The 20,000-nt window shown below is 39.2% G+C and overlaps 2 protein-coding genes across 2 annotated transcripts in view; one reads left to right on the top strand and one right to left on the bottom strand.

The window, feature by feature from the left end:
* The window catches only part of LOC125038717 (zinc finger protein OZF-like), a 14,582-nt gene extending 1,396 nt beyond the window's left edge, over positions 1 to 13,186 (top strand). The window contains exons 2-3 of the mRNA XM_047632288.1: positions 9,874 to 11,550; positions 12,739 to 13,186. Of these exons, the coding sequence (XP_047488244.1) occupies positions 9,897 to 11,549 (1,653 nt within the window). The 5' untranslated portion in view covers positions 9,874 to 9,896 and the 3' untranslated portion in view covers position 11,550; positions 12,739 to 13,186. The remainder of the gene's footprint in view (positions 1 to 9,873; positions 11,551 to 12,738) is intronic.
* A 188-nt stretch (positions 13,187 to 13,374) lies between these two features.
* The window catches only part of LOC125038718, a 19,721-nt gene continuing 13,095 nt past the window's right edge, over positions 13,375 to 20,000 (bottom strand). The window contains exons 5-12 of the mRNA XM_047632289.1: positions 19,672 to 19,805; positions 18,957 to 19,050; positions 17,514 to 17,653; positions 17,118 to 17,255; positions 16,224 to 16,759; positions 15,299 to 15,442; positions 15,098 to 15,176; positions 13,375 to 14,760 (exon numbers count right to left, since the gene is read on the bottom strand). Coding sequence (XP_047488245.1) covers positions 14,677 to 14,760; positions 15,098 to 15,176; positions 15,299 to 15,442; positions 16,224 to 16,759; positions 17,118 to 17,255; positions 17,514 to 17,653; positions 18,957 to 19,050; positions 19,672 to 19,805 — 1,349 coding nt within the window. The 3' untranslated portion in view covers positions 13,375 to 14,676. The remainder of the gene's footprint in view (positions 14,761 to 15,097; positions 15,177 to 15,298; positions 15,443 to 16,223; positions 16,760 to 17,117; positions 17,256 to 17,513; positions 17,654 to 18,956; positions 19,051 to 19,671; positions 19,806 to 20,000) is intronic.

Consider the following 20,000-nt stretch of genomic DNA (forward strand, 5'->3'; position numbering starts at 1 on the left):
ACACACACACACACACACACACACACACACACACACACACACACACACACGACAGCCGCGATGGTCCAGTGGTTAGAGGAGAGGACTCCGACCCTCGTGGTCCCGATTTTTTTTTTTTTTTTCTAGCTAGATAGCCAAAGTTCGGAGGGAAAGTTGGAAAAGGAAGGAAAGAGAGATACTGAAAGTAGCAGGGCAAACCTACTTGCTGCTCATTTCTGTCTACTTTATTTATATTGCTTTATGACTCGGTTATTTCCAAGTTGATATTAAAGTACATTTACGGTTACAAGTAGCTCTCTTTGAACTGATGGCAAACTGGTTGCTAGGCGGCTCCTGCGTAGTCTGGGATCGGCTCTCCGCTTTCGATGTATAGCGATATTCTCCGCCACCAGTAGCCGTTGGGTTGCTCTTCGTCCAGGACCATTAGTTTTTCCCAGACTTTTCTTGTTAGGGTGTAGAGTCTGGTGTTTACTGGCTCCAACTTGTATTAGGTGTGGAGGTCTACTATTGATAGCAGATTATCCTCCTAGTTTCTCCTTGTTGCTGTTCGTATCACTGTTTTGGAATTGCTGCATCTTGATTAAGTTTGTTTTGGACGATATGCACAGGGGAATAGCTAGGTATTCCTTGGTGGGTCTGATAAGGGTTTTGTAGAAGTGAAGTTTATGAGTTCATTTTCCTGAATCGTTTTGGTTTTGTATACTGGCATTTAGCCGTTGCTAATCTCTTCATGTGCGTAGATACTTCTCGAGTCCAAAATTCCATGCCAAGTATTGTTACCTTATTTTTAAAAGGTATTCTTTCATGGTCGACAATTATATTTCTCGGTTTTGTTGCTGAGATAGAAAGTAGTTGAAATTTGTTTGTTGTTGGTATTGATTTTCCATTTTTTTTTCGAATTAAATTACTCTTCCTATTTAATTTGCTGTCATTGTTGCTAAAACGTCCTTAGAACTTTGTGGGTATATTATGATCTGGGTGTTGTCATCTGCAAAGCTTACGTCTGTGCAGTTGTTCCTCGGCCTTGCAGTGTTCGCTGTGTAGAAGATGAATAAAGTTGGGCTCAGTATTGGCCCTTGAGGCACTCCACTCAGCAAAGGGAACTGTGGTCCTGTTTCATTTCCGATTATTATCGTTGCAATGCGGTCTTCTAGAAAGTTGCAAAGTTATGGCTTGCTGTGTGCCTCTTCCTTTCCGGAAGCCGTACTGATTAGAGTTGAAGGAATCACTGTTTTCCATGTATACTTTTATTCTGCCAGGTATTTTTAGGAATGATAATAATCTGTTTTTTCAACTTTCCTGGAGTCCTTTCCTGCCTTTGGTATTAATTCAATTACAACATTTCAAAATTTGGTTGGGAAATAGCCCATTGAAAGAGTCCAGTTAAATATATTCTTTAATTCTGTGATGGCAACATCCTGGAGATGCAGCACCACTGTCCTTTCGCACGCTGCTTAGGTGGGGGCTTTGTCCTTAAAATTGTTTAGTATAGATTTGATGTCTCCCGTTGTTATAGTTCTGGTGAGAGGGTTGTTATCGTCGTCTATGTGCACGTGCTTCGCTGTATAGGAGAAGTCTGTCCCTGTTATCTGAGAGATAACAGGTCCTCTATTAAATTTCCATTGCTGGAGTTTAGTATATGAGGTGTTTCTTCTCGGCTGCATCCCTTAAGACGTCTTATTTTTTCCAGAATTCATTAGGATCATTGTACTTGATCTCAGTTTCCTGTATCAGTTTTTTCCAGTGGTTAGTGGATAATATTTTGCTTTCTTCCTTCATATCCTGTAGTTGCTTGTATTGGCTGCGACGGAGTGGTGTCCATCCGACATGTTCTGTAATCTCTAAAATGGTTTTGCATCTCCATTGTAGCAATTTAAGACGTTCGCTTGTTAAGGCCGGAGGCAGTGTTGTGTATTTTTTCTTAGGGATTGCTCTATTCATTGCTTTTTCAAAAGTTTTATACCAGTTATTAATTTTGGAGTCTATGTAACTTTTATCAACTGTGCGTCCTTCTGTGGGCTCGTTCATACATTGCTCTGTTTCCCTCTTGAAGAAATCCCAGTCTGCTCTTTTATAATTTCTGTTTGCGGGATCATGCTTGGTGATACTGCCAGGGTGAAAACAATAGGCATATGATCAGATGTAGTTTAAGGTCCTTGTTGTATGGCAAAGTTCATATGTATATTATTGTTACCATATATGCTGTCTGGGCGGCCTTTCCCTCTTGCCCTTGCGTAAGTGTCAAAATCTGGACCAATGTGAGTGATCCCGATGGATTAGGTTTACCAGCGCACTGCCCATATGATTATTGCTACTATGGCCGAGCGAGCGATGTCGGGCATTCAGATCGGCGATGATGTAAGCCGGAGTATTTCTCCTCATTATCTTCATTAAATCCGGGTACGGGAACAGGGGTCGTCACGGCGGCATATAAGCCTGTGTTTAATATATCTCTTAATGGCAATAGCGACACCAGCGTCACCTTCATTTCGAATGTTCCGTTTGTAGACATTGTAACCAAACATTTTAATAATTTCTCCGTTTTGTAGACAATGAGTGGATTAGTATTATGTCAGGGTCTTCTGTTAAATACATGTTCGAGAGTTCGTGCTTCCTCGTAAGCCAGTATAGAACATTATTTTATATTTGTTATATTATATCTGCGTCTGTGGAGGATTTCCTGGCTGTAAGTTCTTCTCTCGGACCACTTACAATTCTGTTGATTACTGATGTGCTGAATTCTAAAGGCTGTGAGGTCAATGTTTCAGTTGTTCACGTTCAGATTAATTTATCGCCGGTGATATCCTTATGGACGTATGTGTATTTGATGATGTTTGTCGGAATAAGTTTAAAATGTCAGTGTGCGTTGGTCGTCTGGGGATATAGCCTATACTGTCTTTTCTTGCTCTCAGTCTTATCTCTCGCCTTCCCTCGTGCAAAGACTGGTCTCTGTTGTAGTGGTTCTTGATTTTGTTTCTGTTGTTCGTGGTGGTTGACTGGAGGCGACAGGCAGTACACTGTCGGTCTCACATTGGTGGGTGTTTTATTTTGATGCAAACTTTTTTCGTCCTTGTTTCTTGTGTCGGTGCAGTTTCTCTGTTTCTCTTGTTATTCCCTTTGTGGTCATTGTACATTATTCCTTGCATTTATTAGTACACCAAGTGTTTCTGTTGCATGTACTCGATCTGGGAATCTGACCTTAGGTAGGTTGTTAAGAGAGTACATCTAATCGATTGTTTTCTGGAAACTACCTGGTTCTCTGGCTTCTTGTGTGCATGCGTACAATATGGCACCCATTATGCAAACAGCCGCATTTGGCGGGAGAGAGCTGAGTATCGCTTCCTTGTTTAGACTAGTTGGTCCTTCTCTTGTCGTTTCAGTGCGTTTGGTCGTCATCGCTGTTGCCCCTGTTTGGTTGTTTGGCGGGAGGCCTGCTTCTCTCTGCCGCTGCTCTTTCGTTCTTTATTATGGTCTCTTTTTTCGGGCATTTTGCGGCCAAAGTTGGGTGATCACTGTTGCAGTTTAGGCATTTTTTGTACGTATGTTCTCTTGAGGCACATTCTGAGCAAGCATTGTAGGTCTGCGGTTGTTTGCAATCTTTACTTAGATGGTCATATTTGTAGCTTCTAGAGCAGGGATAAGATTGATAATGTTTCTTTCGATGAATCTAGGGGGCATAGCTTGGAAGAGAATCAAAATTACACATTCCCAGGCTTTTTTTTTTTTTTTTTTTTTTTTTTGCCATTTGGGTGGTTTCAAATCTTATTTTCATGATAGGAGATGTATTTGGTAGTTTGATCACGTGTTCTACCTTAGCCCATGGGTTATCTTTCTCTTCGCTCTCTTTAATTTCATCGTCATTGAATTCGGTGATTTGCTTGTCGATGTGCCTTATAACAATTGTCCTCGTGGCATCATATTCAGGCGGGTCTTGGATCTCAAATTGTTGTTTAAGGAAAATTCGACTTGCATTCTCTGGACATTAGTTTTTTGATTGTTTCATCGTTAGCAACTATGCAAAAGGCATTTTTGTGTTCCTGTACTTTGAGGACAGTTATTTTTGTTTGCCCAAAGCATTGCCATAGTTGTGCTCTTCTATTTGGATTGGCAGGTTTTTTGTCTTTGATTCTAATTCTGGCCAGTCCATGTTGCCAAGTGGTTGTTGGCTGAGCTTTAACCTGTCTGTTAGGGCAGCGCTGCCTTGGTTGTTTGCGAGCAGCTTGACAGTTGATAGCCTTCCGTGGAAGCTCGACGTTTCTGTACAACTCTTGAATATACCAACTTATAGAGGAAAGTATTTGTTCTAATTCCCTACACTATGCCGGCACTGAATAGGTGTCATGAGCCGGGACGATGACGGCGGCCTTACACCTAGGAAGGAGTTTTCAGACCACAGCGGCTGCCTTCCTAGAATGCAAGGCGGGTCATAGTTTACAGGAGCACCAGTGGTAGCGTGTAAACGGTCCGGGTACCCTGGGCGTTCTAGTTCCGAGTTCGGTTCCCGTCGCGGCGCTCGTAAAAAGGCCTGCGCTCCGACTGCTGGCTTGAGCCCGGTCTCACGGCGAGAAAACGGCATATCGCCGTGAGAAGTCAAATGCAGGTGGGGGAATTCGCCGCCGTGGCACAAGTGTTAGCGCGCCGAAACATGATTGATTAGGGAGGGCATCCAGTCAGGCAAGGGTGAGAGTGGCAAATAACCGCTCAGTAGTGAATAAGAGGGGCCTGTGTCCTGCATTGGAATGAATGGCTGTTGAACAAACAAACGTGTGGATGTATATATATATACATACAAATATATATACCTATATATATATATACCTATATATACATATATAGATGTAGATATATATTTGTTTATTTAATTATAGATCCATATATATTTATTTATGTATAAGCATACATATATAGATGTAGATATATATTTGTTTATTTAATTATAGATCCATATATATTTATTTATGTATAAGCATACATATTTGTTTCATATATGTATAAATATAAATATTTATTTATATTTATATGTTTATATATACATGTGTATATATACATATACATATATATACACATATATAAATGTATATATATATATATAAATATATATACATATATACATATATAAATATATATACATATATACATATATATATATAAATGTATATACATATATATAAATATATATACATATATATACATATCTATAAATATATATACATATATATATACATATCTATACATATCTATACATATCTATGTAAATATATACATACATTATATATGTGTGTATACATTATATATATGTATATATATGTATATCTGTATATGTATGTATATATATGCATATGGATGTATATATATAAATATATAAATATATATATATATATATATATATATGTACGTAAACACACACACACAGTGATACACAGAATTGTCTAAGACGATACCGATGCATCGATACTTGAAATATGACTAACGCGATTCCGATGCATCGCTTCTTCGTAGAGTCAAAGATACCGATTCCAATACACGTGTCGCCGGTACTTTATTGTAAGGAAATATCCAAACTGATACGCAAATATTGGATTTGCATTTTTATGATTGTATCACAAACACACACACTCAGTCAATCCAATCAATCAATCACGCACGTACGCACGCACGCACGCACGCACGCACGCACGCACGCACGCACACACACACACACACACACACACACACACACACACACACACACACACATATATGTATATATATATATGTATATATATATATTATACTTCTATATTTGTATATATTGTACACAGACACACTTGATCAATCAATTAATCAATCAATCACACACACACACACACACACACACACACACATATATGTATATATACATATATATATATTTTTTTATACATATATATTTATATATCACACACACACACACACACACACGCACGCACACACACACACACACACACACACACACACACACACACACACACACACGCACACACACACACACACACACACACACACACACACACACACACACTCATTCCCACACACATACATATGTGTGTGTGTGTATATATATATATATATATATATAGAGAGAGAGAGAGAGAGAGAGAGAGAGAGAGGCTGGACAGGCTTTAGCTCTGTATCTTTGTATATCTTATGTGTAGTATACAAAGTTACTAATCTATACTGTTATTGATTCATTTTGCATGATTTGATTTAGGAAAAATACTTTATAGTCATTCTTAGAATATCACACACATTACAAACTGTGTTTAGAATGTAAAAGATAGTGCACACTCCACAAAAAACAATATTTCTCATTTGCAGTTGCATGGGTTCAAACGGCTTCTTCAACACGGAGTAGCAGCTGTGGGTTCTGCAACAGTAAATAGAAATTTTACATCCAGAGAAAACTTCTCAAGTTGCTGGTATGTTAAGAATTTCATTTGTTGTGAACATGAATGTGAGCAAATATATTATGATTAATGATATTATTTATCTGTTTTTAGAAACTATGTAAGCAGTTTGATCTTTCGATTTCTTATAAATAAGTGATGATAAAACATGTAATATTAGTTATCGTTGACTTGTTAGTTGGATGATTTTCAAAAGCGATTTCCTGGAGTTGTTGGCTTATCGGAATGGCAGCACCTGAAAGCGAGGCGGCATTTCCCCCTTCTTTCAACACAGCAAGTAGCAGTTATAGTTGCAAACTCGAAAACGCTTCATGCTTTCAGCATCTCTGTGTGGCAGCTAAATCAAATAATAATCTGCAAAATCGCTGAAACCTTAGTAAATACTTGTCATAGCTGCACCATCTAGTAGTGGCTAATGGAACTAATGGAGTGATCATTTTTTTATTTTCTTTTTGCCAAAACCAAACAGTTTCAATAAACAGAAATATGCTACACTATATTCTTCATTATAGAACATTAGCTGGACACAAAACCGCAGTGAGGCTACAGTGAATAAATAGATGCTTTGTCAGTGTGTGTGTGTGTGTGTGTGTGTGTGTGTGTGTGTGTGTGTGTGTGTGTGTGTGTGTGTGTGTGTGTGTGTATATACGACGTCAAAACATGGTGATGCGTTACGAAACTGTATGTTTAATTTATTCCGGTCACTCAGAATGCCCATTATCTTATTCTAAAATCTGATCATGGTTCTCGCTTTTATTATTCCAAAAGTCTTGGCGTTTCTAAGAACCGACTCTCGGAACTGTGTGAGGTCTCGTTCATTCTGATGGAATGGGAGTTTCATCTCGCTCTCTGCTTTTATATATCATATAAGCAATTTTTGTGTTCCCTCTGTTTGTCAGCACATGTCTGTTTACAGTATATATGCCTAGGTGTAGGTGAAATTGTTATCTATCTGTCTATCTATTTGTATGTGTGTCTGTGTCTTTTTATCTCCTTCTCTCGCCGGGTATATCGACAGAGGCGCTCAATAAGTGTGGAAAAGGGAGGGTCTAATTCCTCTTTTCCTTGGTCATAAGAGAACGGCGTTCTGATACTCTTAATTTATACATAGTCACTTGCAAGTGTAACTGTTGTTATTGTGGTGTAGAAGTCTTTATATACGCATGATTTTGAAAAACACTTTTCTGATGCAATCATTGTTTGCAGTGCATCAAACATCCAATTCAAATATTTACATATCAGTTTGGATATTTCCTTACAATAAAGTACCGGCGACACGTGTATTGGAATCGGTATCTTTGACTCTACGAAGAAGCGATGCATCGGAATCGCTTTAGTCATATTTCAAGTATCGATGCATCGGTATCGTCTTAGACAATTCTGTGTATCGATACCTATCACTGTATGTGTGTGTGTGTGTGTGTGTGTGTGTGTGTGTGTGTGTGTGTGTGTGTGTGTGTGTGTGTGTGTGTGTGTGTGTGTGTGAGAGAGAGAGTGAGTGAGTGAGTGAGTGAGTGAGTGAGTGTGAGTGTGAGTGTGAGTGTGAGTGTGAGTGTGAGTGTGAGTGTGAGTGTGAGTGTGAGTGTGAGTGTGAGTGTGAGTGTGTGTGCAAGGATGTTTTTACCATTTTATTGAACATAATGATACGGTATAAATTTCACAGTACACGCTAACCCGACGTATGTTCAGCCTCACAAAAGCCTTGGCGCCACTTGGTCCGTGGCAGCAGGAACTATTGCTGCCTCCGCCACTCCGTGCACCAGTCTTATTTGATGGGTTTTGCTCGGTAACACTAACTCGAGTCAACCGGTCAATATGGGTCTGCCACATCATTGAGCTCCTTCCTTGGGGCCAACTGGATATGCATCTTGTCGAGCACCTTGGGTTGTCCAGAGCCTCTTTCTAGTATCACCCTGTACATACTTGCCTCTTAATTGAGGCAGTCCATAATAACATGCAGTCTCGAGCAAGTTGTCCTATATTTTATTTTTTTCCTTTGATGTGATTATTTCAAACAAAGATCTAAATACTTGCTATCATACCATTGCTTACCTTAATACATAATACTTGCTATCATACCATTCCGACTGTTAACAGCCCATGCGTTCTTCAGTGATTTCAGATGGTCTACCAACCATTCTGCAGACTCGGGCAACAAATAGACCTCTGGGAACTCGTGCTTCCTTCCAAAAGCCAGAAGGGGAGAACTCTGTAGTTGAGCTTGGGGTCTCATTTTGCACTGAAGTGATAAACCCTAAGTCACTGGCTCCTAACCCTTTTACTACCACGTCCTTTGAGGAATTGGTCCTTCCCTCTATTCCCACATGTATCTATGAATAAAATTCCCCAACAGATTTTTAAGGAAAACATAAATATGTTCTTAGTATATTTATTGTGTATGAATTAGTCACATATATATTAGAGCTGAGCCCCCAGGTTTAAGAACCACTGCCCTAAATGCTTGTCCCACTGCCTCTGCAACAACTGAGGCAGCATCTGTTAACAGCCAGATCTTTAGGAAAAATTACCCTAGGAAGTAAAATAAATATTAATTAGATCCAATTTGAGCGTGACAAATAAAGGACATCAACTTTTTCTCCCCTCTTGTGCAGAGTTTTCCGTCTGCCGTGCGTGATTTTTTTAAAGGTTTGCTGGCTTCATTATGAGTTGCGGGGAAACAATAATGCCAGAAACAATTGCAAAAAATTATTGGACTGAAGGAAGCTGGGTACTAAACTAGGGATATAGTGTTGCCAATGAGGTACAAAGCTAAAGAAATTAAATGGAGCAGTTCATATGCTGATAATGAAATGTTAAAAGATTCTAATGTCCATTCATTATATGGTTTGAGACAAGGAATCCTTCACGGTTCTTTTGTAAGAAACACGATTTAGAGTGAAATTAAGATGTAGGGAACACTAGTTTCACAATCACAATAGTCAGTTAAGTTCAACTAACGAAGGAACATCTTGTAGTTTGTACAAAAATGTATTTAAAAGTGACTGCAGGGTAAGGGCAACAAAGAGGTAGAATATATATAGAAACGTGCCTGTTAAACAACTTTTCATGGTTGAAGGACCTTAGCCCTCGCCTCATCTAAATTGACATGGTCTTTTCTCCTCATTTCCTTTTCCTTCTTTTCTTTATCCCTTCTTCTGTCCACCTATCCTAATCGGTAACTAATTTTTATTCTTTTCGCCACGATACTTTGTCATAATGCTGTGTGACCTTTGATGTTTGACCGTTGACCATTCCGGAAATCCACAAACCAAAACACTTCCTTAAATGGGGACTTAGCCCCCAAGTCCCACCCTGTCGCTATATTTTGAATGCGCCGCTAATGACCTTAGATGTTGACAATAATCCTTTAAAAGCAGATTTACACATACATCATAATTATTTGCATGCTGTAGCAGAGTCCTCAACTATCACTGTTGTTCTTCGTCAGGGACACGTCTGATTAGTGCGTGGATGAGTTCGACAGCCATCATGGATGACTCGGGTTTGGAAACCGAAGTAAACGACAGCGCACTTGAATTCATTGCTGTTAAGGAAGAGAACATTGAAGACTTTTGTGCGGAAAGCTACCACGAAATAAAAAATGAAATTAGCAAGTGTATAGGCGAAGATAATACTAGCTATATAAAGGCTGAAATTAGTGACGATGTAATAGAAGACAGCACTTACGATTTAAACGATGAAATTAGCAAGGGTATAGGTGGAGACAATACTATTTATGTCAAGGATGAAAATAGAGAGGATGTATGCGAAGGCAGTTCTGTCTATAAGAAGGCTGAAGTTAATGAGGACATAAATGAAGACAATTCTATCTACATAAAAGATAAAAGCAGCAAGGATATAGGTGACGATAATTCTGTCTTTGTAAAGGCTGGAGATGTATATATAAGTGAATTTCCAAAACTAGAACGAACAAATTATATAGATATGGAAATTAACAAAAGCAACTCGAATTTACTGTGTGAAGTTGGAGATCCATTAAAAGTAGAACAGTTTGTAATGGATAATTGTGAGGACAGAAGCTCAGCAGACAGTTATGAGACGACAGTTAAAGGTATTGGTGAAGATAGGACAGAAAAACATTTTGTCTGTCACATATGCAGCCTTCAATTTTCCTGCAATGCTCGTTTGTCAGTTCATGTCAAAGTACATGCTAAAGGAAGGCCGCATAGCTGTGAGGTTTGTAGCAAATCATTCTATCGTAAACCCCATCTAACTCGACATATGAGAGTGCATACGAAAGAAAAACCTTATAGATGTGAGGTTTGCAGTAAGGCATTCTCACAGAAAATTACACTAGTGACTCATATGCGGGTACATACAAAGGAGAAGCCTTATAAATGTGATGTCTGTAGTAAGGCATTTTCACAGAAAACTGCCCTTGTGAGTCACACGAGAGTGCATACAAAAGAGAAACCTTATAGATGTGATGTCTGTACTAGGTCATTCGCACAGAAAACTGCTCTAGTAATTCACATGAGGATACACACACAAGAAAAACCTTATAAATGTGAAGTATGTAGTAAGTCATTCTCTCTGAAAGGTACTTTAGTGAATCACGCTAGAGTACATACAAAAGAAAAACCTTATATATGTAAGTTATGTAGTGCTGCATTCTCGTACAAAAGTAGTCTAGAGGAACATACAAACGAAGTGCATATGAAAGAGAAGCCTTATCCCTGTGAGGTATGTAACAAAGCTTTTGCAGGAAAAAGAGCTCTAGGAAAACACATGGCAGTTCATACGAAAGACAAGCCTTTTAAATGTGAAGTTTGCACCAAATCTTTTTGTTATAAACACCATCTAGTTCACCACATGAGAGTACACACAAAAGAGAAACCTTATAAATGTGATGTATGTAGTAAGACGTTCTCACAGAAAACTACTCTAGTGATTCACATGAGAGTACATACAAAAGAGAAGCCTTATAAATGTGAAATATGTAGCAAGGCATTTTCTCTGAAAGGTACTTTGGTGAAGCACACGAAAGTACATATAAAGAGGAAAGCTTACTTGTGTGATGTATGTGGTACAGGATTCTCCAGGAAAAGTCGTTTAATGGAGCACACAAAAGCATTACATAGAGAAGAGGAGCCAGACAAGTGAGGTAAGTTGATTCGTAGTATACACAAATGAGGCAATGGGGTGCTAATATTGGAGAAAGTTACACGAATCAAGCTCAAAGTCTAGTATGTATGTAAACGTGTGCTATTCATCATCTGTTCATGATTTGCATTAATCTTTGAACTCAATGCCTTTTTTTTTTTTTTTTTTTTTTTTTTTTTTTTATACTGTACTTTGAGATCGGATATCAACTTTCACAAAAAAACTGGCACATCATTTGGTAATTCGACTATACATAAGAAAGTCTACTTTTGCGTTTGTGATTTTCCTTTCATGTACTTAGTATGTACTTTCACAGAGTTTTTGATATAATAAAGCAATATTGCTATTATTTTACTGCTGAGAAATATACCTTTTTCCTATCCTCTGAATACCAAAGAGCCAGCGTGCCAAATGCACACAGTCCTAGGCAGTTGAAGGTCCATATATTGTGTTATTGGGACACAATGAAAACAGAAAAATATTTAAAAAAACACAAAATTGTAGTTCTTATTGCTCTAATATTTTAAATAATGAAACCAATAAAAAGTGTCTAAATGTATATTTGTATGTATATGTATGTATATACATTTTTTTTCTTTTCTTATTCATATATTTATACCTACATAAATCTATCTATATGTATATATATTTACATATGTATATATGTATATGTATATATGTAAACACACGCATACATGTGTGTGTGTGTGTGTGTGTGGGTATGCATGTGTGTGTATATACACATACTTATATATATATATATATATATATATATATATATATATATATATATAGATATATATATACATACACACACACACACACACACACACACACACACACACACACATATATATATATATATATATATATATATATATAGTGTGTGTGTTTGTGTGTGTGAATTACACACACACACACACACACACACACATATATATATATATATATATATATATATATATACACATATACATATATATATACACATGTGTGTATATGTATATATATATATATATATATAAATATATTTATATATGTGTGTGTGTGTGTGTGTGTGTGTGTGTGTGTGTGTGTGTGTGTGCGAGCCTATATTGTATAATGGCTGAATAGTTTATATTTTATAAGGTTCATTTAGAAAGTAGAGCCAAAACAGCTGATTACATCATTTCTAACTTCCTGTTTTCAGGACAATATACGTGTCTATGCAGCCGTATCATATGTCGATCTATGCAATGCATATAAACAATTATGCAAATGTAGCTTTTAGACAGTCCGTAGGTAAAAGGAAACGCGCCAAGTCCATTTTCTCTTTATTGTCATCATCGTTCCGCAGAAGCCGAAGGCAAGGCGTTTCCTCGGCACTGTCTGGGTTTCCTCAGAACTATCATCACGAACGTCGACACAAACTCCCCGGTGGTCCTTCCTGTCGTGGCATCGTCTACTTTGTACTTTGTTACATCAATAAATATTTTCTCTAGGAGTTGCCTTATCTTAATTATTATTATCCTTGTTATTGTAAATCTTCTATAAATTGTTAATTGATGACTTGGGAAGTGTTTGTGGCCACCTCTTCGTACCATCACCTAATCGATAAACATACATGCACCATATATATATATATATATATATATATATATATATATATATAAATATATATAAATATGAGTGTATATATACATATGCATATATATATATGTATATATATTGTATATATATATATTATATATATTGTGTATACATTTATTTATATATATACACAATATACATATATATGATATATATATATATATATATATATATATATATATATACACTATGTGCTGTATATATCACCAAAGAATAAATGCCCAGGGCTTATCTACACATGCATTACATTGTACATTTCTGGATACGCAAGCAAGGATCGGGATTTTGAGAGAGCTGTGTTTCTAATGCATCGCGGTAACACAGGCAGAAATATGTTTAAAGAGTAATGATTGAAAGAATTTTGAAAATCACAAAACACCATCACGGTTTCTGCTCTTTCTCTGAATGACAAGACCGCCCACTGGGTTGATATTATGGGACAAAATATATATGTATATATATTTGAGAATAAATCTGCTTTGTTGATTTTTTCTTAGTTTCGGTCTGCAAGTCAATATATTTATTTTTTTATATATATATATTTCTTTTTTGTAAAGCGCATTTCGGTTTCAAAACATGATATGAAAATCGATGATCTTATCTAAACATTTTCTACGGCGAACAATAAACTTAAGTTTATAAGGAACATTATATTGTTTTATTTCTTTGTAAAAAAAAAAAAAAAAAAATCCCAAAAATATATATATTGCGTCACTGTCTTCTTCCTTCAACAACCAGCGGGTCTCAACGCAGTCCAAGCTTCCTTTCCCTTAAGACACTAGAGTATACACAAAATTATCTCTAACTCTAAAATATTAATGAAATCGTGAAGTTATGCTACTCGGAACTTTAAAGACAAAAGGACTCAGATATTTGAATTTACTTGTATTAAGGTTTGGATCCCCTGCGCAGGACGTTTGTCTTCCTTTCGTTTCGTGTTGTTTTTGCTTTTTGAAGCCGCCATTAGGAAGCCCTAGGTGATTAGGAACACTATCATTACCATTTCCATCGTGATCACTGGATAGGTTACACTGGAAAGGCACAAAGCAGTTCAGTATAAGGAGAAGAGAATGATAATGCCAAGCTTAAAAACGAGTAACTCCGAATGGCTGACTAGAATAGTCTACTGCGCAAAAACAGCGAATTTAAAGGAAAATATATTTTACATTTGTCTTTTTTTTATCCTTTAAATATTTTATCTGTCACCTGTAAACATGGAGTAAATGAGAAAAAGAGTTCCGGTGAAACAGATCGTCGGCGACTCTAGACAAACGTCCCGCGCCCAAAACAAGGAGACGGAGGCGAAAGGAGAGAGAGAAGAAAAGGAAATAAAATTTGCATAAACGAAAATAAACAAAATAAACACAAGAAAAAATAATGAAAAGAGAAGTAAATAAAAAAACAAAAAACAAAAAACAAAAAAAAAAAAACGAGAGAACCAAAGCACAAAATAGAAAAGAATTGGCATAAAATCCGGCGGGAGCCTCGGAGGCCGGGCTTATCCGAGGCCGATGTTGGAGATGGCGTTGGCGATGCCCTGCGAGCTGGAGGAGCAGCTGCGGTTCAGGTTCCAGAAGCTTCCCTGCGAGAAAGACACGTTCGGATTCAGTGCTGGGGCTCTCCGGTTCAGTTCCGATCAAATTAGAGCAAATTCCAATGGATTTAGATTCAATATAATGTTGTTTTAACTTCAATTAAATTCGATTCTACTTGAATCCTCATTAATTTGAATTCTGGTCATTTTAGCTTCAATTTAATTCTGATTACGTGAAAAAAGAAATAGAAAGAGAGAAAATGATGGAGAGTAAAAACGCAAAGCAAATGGAAAGAGAACAAAATGCAGCCTATCCTAACGCTCCCTCTCGCGACCAGGACGGCGCCAGGAGTCGCCTTGGCACAGCGGAGCGACGGCCACTTACGGGGGGGCAGGAGGGCCGGGCGGGGACGGGCGGGGCGGTCCTGCGGGGGCGGGAGGGGGGGTACCGGCTGGGAAGGACCCTGCAGAGGAAGGCGAGAAGGATTAATTCATGTAGAGGATTATGTGACCGATAAAAACACACACACGCACGAGGCAGGACGCAGTGTATCAGTTCAATTTCCATTACTCAGTGTCAACTCACGTGTCACGGCACTTGGCGTTGCCGTCGCGCCTGGCACCGGCACGGCACGCGGAGAGGCCGGGCTCGATCACGTTGCCGGGGGAGGCGAACGGCTGGGGGGAACGGCGCCCGCGGTGGTGCAGGGGGGGCGCGCCCGGCACCAGGCTGTTGGGGAGGAGGGGGGGGTAAGGATCTTCGATTTAGTCTCATATTAGATAACGATGAGCTTTTAAAAGGCTTAGGGTTTATGGCATGTGCAGGCATATCTATATCTATGTCTATATATCTATCTATCCGTATATTATATTTATACAGTATATATCTGTTTATCTATCAATCTAGATTAATTAATATAAATTTACACACACACACACACACACACACACACATGCAGACACACACACACACACATATATATATATATATATATATATATATATATATATATACATATATATTATATATAAATTATATATATATATATATATATATATATATATACATATATATTATATATATATTATATATATATTATATATATATTTTATATATATTTTATATATATCTATATACATACATGCACACATATACATATATATGTGTGTATATATATATATATATATATATATATATATATATATATATATGTATATATATGTATATACATATACACACACATACATGCATACCCATATCTATATCTATACTCATATAGGTATCTACTTCTATCTATTTATCTACATATATACATATTATATATATATAGATATGTTTATAAATATAAATATGTGTATGTGTGTGTATATATATATATGTATATATATATATATATATATATATATATATATATATATATATATACATATATACACACACACATATACATATACAATAGACACACATGAAAGCGTCCGCGCGGAGGCGGCCGCCTCGGCGCCGGACTCACTTGCTGAGGAAGCCGAGGACGGAGATGGAGCCGTTGACGGCGATGAGCGGCGGCGAGAAGGCGTTCATGTGCGTGGGCAGAAGCGCCACCATGGTGTGGCCGTCCTCAAGGGCGTCCTCGTCGGCGTCGTCGTGGTGGTTGGCCACGACCGACTGGCCCATGATGAAGGGCGGCGGGAAGCTCACGTTGGCCGCCGCCTTCATGACGGAGGAGCCGATGGCGGGGCGCGGCGCCGGCACCAGCAGCGTCGTGCCGGCGGGCGTGATCTTGGCCTTCACGCCCTTGCGGGACGAGGACGAGGACGAGGAGGGGCGGCGGCGGGTGGAGGACGAGGAGGACGATGGCTTGGTGCGTGAGTCCTTGGAGTCCTTGGAGGGGGCGTCGCGGGGCAGCGGGGATCCGTAGACGCTGGCCAGGAAGTCGAGCGTGTCGGCGTCGAGCAGCTGGTAGCCGGCGTCGTCGAGCGTCGAGCACACGCCGCGCAGGAGCTCGAACGACAGCGAGTAGAGTTCGTCGCTCTGGCAGAAGGGCGGCCGCTGCGGAGGGGGGGAGGGGGTTAGAGGGGGAGCAAGGGTGTGAGCGTGGGCGGAAAGAAGAAGGGGAAAGATGGGAAAGAGGAGACGAGAGGGAGGGAGAATATAGGAGGAGACTGGTGGCAGTGAAAGAAATGTTGGGAATGTGGACGAAAGGAAGGAAATGAAGAAGGGGAAAATAGCGAAAGGAGGTAAGAGAGAATCAGCAAAGGCGGCAATAGGTCGCCGAGCCGAAGGAGAAGGTAAACAAAAAACAAAAACAAAAAAAAACCAGGAAAGAGGACATGGAAGAGAAAAGACGAAAGGATGAACCATGATAATAAATGAGAAGAGAGAAAAAACAAGAAAGGCGACGCCTTACCGAGCCGATCTGGTAGCACTTCCCGTCGTGCAGGGAGGGGGCGAAGGGGAGGTCGCTGGGGCCGCGCTTGAGGTTGAGTCCCTTGCAGGGGTCGGGCACGCACTCAGGGGGACGCCGGAAGCTCGTGAACCAGAACACCTGGGGGGTGGGGGCGTGTCAATCGTATTCTCGTCCTTATAATTACCCAAAGATGCCCTTCGTTTTATCATTGCGTAAATTAGTTTTGTGGATATCATCAGCATTAGCCCCATTTAGTTTCCCTCTTCCTCCCCCATCTATCTCCCCCCTTTCTTTCCCTATCTATCTTTCCCTCTCCCTCCCTTATCTATCTTTCCCTTTTCCTCCCCTATTTATCGTTCCCTTCCCCTTCCCATCTGCCGTGCCTCTTCCACTGACCTCGCCGGGGGGGCATTCGGAGAGGCGCGCGAGGACCGGCTCGCACACGTCGTCGTCGAGGTCGTCGTCCTCCTCGTAGGTGCCGTCCGGACAGCCGCACACGGGTGTCCCGAAGCCGGTCGTGAACAGGCGGCGGCCGGCTGTGGGGAGAAAGGGGGAGGGGAGAGGGGGGAGGAGGAGAGGGAAGGGGGAGGAGGAGGGGGAAAGGAAGGGGGGAAGGAGGAAGGAAAGGGCGAAAGGGGAAGGGAAACGAGGGAGGAAAGGAAGGGGACGGATGGAAGGGAGGGTGGATAGGAGAGGGGAAAGGGAAGGAAGGAGGAAGAATGAGCAAGGGGAGGAGAAGGAAAGGGGGAGGAACGGGGAAGGGAAGGAGGAAGGGGGGCAAGGAGGAAGAGGGGGATTAAAGAGGAAATAAGGAAGAGAAGCAGGGAGAGGTAGGAGGAATGGGGGAGAAAAGGAGAGGGGGAAGAGAGAGGGGAATGGGGGAGGGGGTAAGAGGGAGGGAGAAGGGGGAAGGTGAGAGAGGAAGGGGGGGAGTCTCATTCTTTAAATATGAACTAAATTGCTTTCATTATTATCATTCTTGTTCTTATCATTATAACTATCACCATTATTCTAATCGTTATTGCAATTATTATTATCATTATTACTATTATTTTTGATCATTATTATAATGATGATAATAATAATGATTAATGTTATTGTCAGTAGTAGCAGCAGTTGTAGCATTAGTTGTATCCTTTATTACTATCATTGTTGTTGTTATCATTATCATTATTATTATTATTATCATTATCATTATTATTATTATCATTATGAAAATTACTATTATTATCAATATCAATATTGACATTAATATTATTATAATTATTATTATTATTATTATTATCATTATTATTATTATTATTATTATTATTATTATTATTATTATTTTCATTATCATTCTTTCAACATCATAATCACTATTATCACTGTCACATCATAACTATTTTCATCATCATCAGTATTTGCATCATTAATATTATTATCTATAATCAGCTATCATCATTATATTCACTATCATTAGCATTTCGCATTTTCACTTCACTCACTTCTCTCAGGAACTACACTTTTTATCTATTCACGTATTTGATATTTAAAATTCATGTAATCAATATTTCTCTCATTTATTCATCTAAGTTATGCTTTTCATCCGTTCATCTATTTTTTTCATCCATTCATATATTTCATACTTATTATAACTTTCATTTATCCATCTATCTAATGCTTTTTATTAATTAGTCTCATTTTCATTCATTCTCCCGTTTCCCACAACAGCTACTTACTTATTTTTTTTATCATTTCTCCATCTCTTTTTTCCCCATCCACCAATCCCTCTCTTCCACCCATCCACCAATCCCTCCCCCCCTCCAGTCCCTCCCCATTTCCCCCCGAGTGCCTTACGTGGGCAGATCCCCGGCTCGTTGGGGTCGTGGCACTGCTGGTCGCCGAACACGAACACGCGGTCGGGGTTGCACAGGCGCGCGCCGCAGTAGCCCTGGGGAGGAAATAAGTGAAACATATAATAAGGAATGAATGGGTAAATGAATGAATGGATGAGTGATAAATGTGAGTGAGTAAGGAATGAATAAGTGGGGAAATGAATGAGTGAATGAATTAGTATATAGGTGAATGAATGAATAAATGAGTGAATGAATAAATAAAAAGTTGAGTGAGTGAACGAAGAGATGAGTGTGAAAGAGAAGGAATAAATGGGTAAATAAATGCATAAATGAATGAATATATTAATGGACATATGAGTGAATATGTGAATGAATAAGTAAATTTATGAATAAATAAGTGAATAAATAAGGAAAAGGAATGAATATAAGTAAATAATTGAGTGAATAAATTAATTAATAAACGAGTGAATAAAATAATGAATAACTGAATAAATGAAGGCATAGATTATGACGAAAAGGAAATGGAGGAATGACTGATAGAAATGTTATGCGCCGTCATGGAAATAACAGGAAATATCGCTGGACTTGCCATTTGTGCAAATGATGATGGTAATAATGATAATGATAATGGTGATGATGACGATGATGATAATGTTGATATTGGTGATGATGTTGATACTGGTGATGATGATGCTGAGCCAAGCCCCGGGCCTCACCTGCCTGGTGGCGCGGTCCATCAGCACGATCTCATCCTCCTCGCACGGGCCCTGTTGGAGCAGCTCGTGGCAGTCGCCGTCGGAGAGGAGCACCTCGTCTCTCTCGCAGGCGTCCGAGGGGGGGTCGTCGCGCCCTGGGGGGTGGAGGGAGGGGGGTAAGCAAGGGAGGGAGTGGAAGGAGGGATTCAAGAGGCGTGGGGATCCTTAGCGCTTGAGTATCTGGGATTTCTAAGGCCTTCCTTTTCAGACGGACCGATTTTTCGTCGTCTTTTCCAAAATGACCATTCGTTGCAGTAAGCCTTTCCACACACAGTGCTGTTTACGGTCGC

This window comes from Penaeus chinensis, chromosome 25 (genome assembly GCF_019202785.1).
Source record: "Penaeus chinensis breed Huanghai No. 1 chromosome 25, ASM1920278v2, whole genome shotgun sequence".
NCBI lineage: Eukaryota > Metazoa > Arthropoda > Malacostraca > Decapoda > Penaeidae > Penaeus > Penaeus chinensis.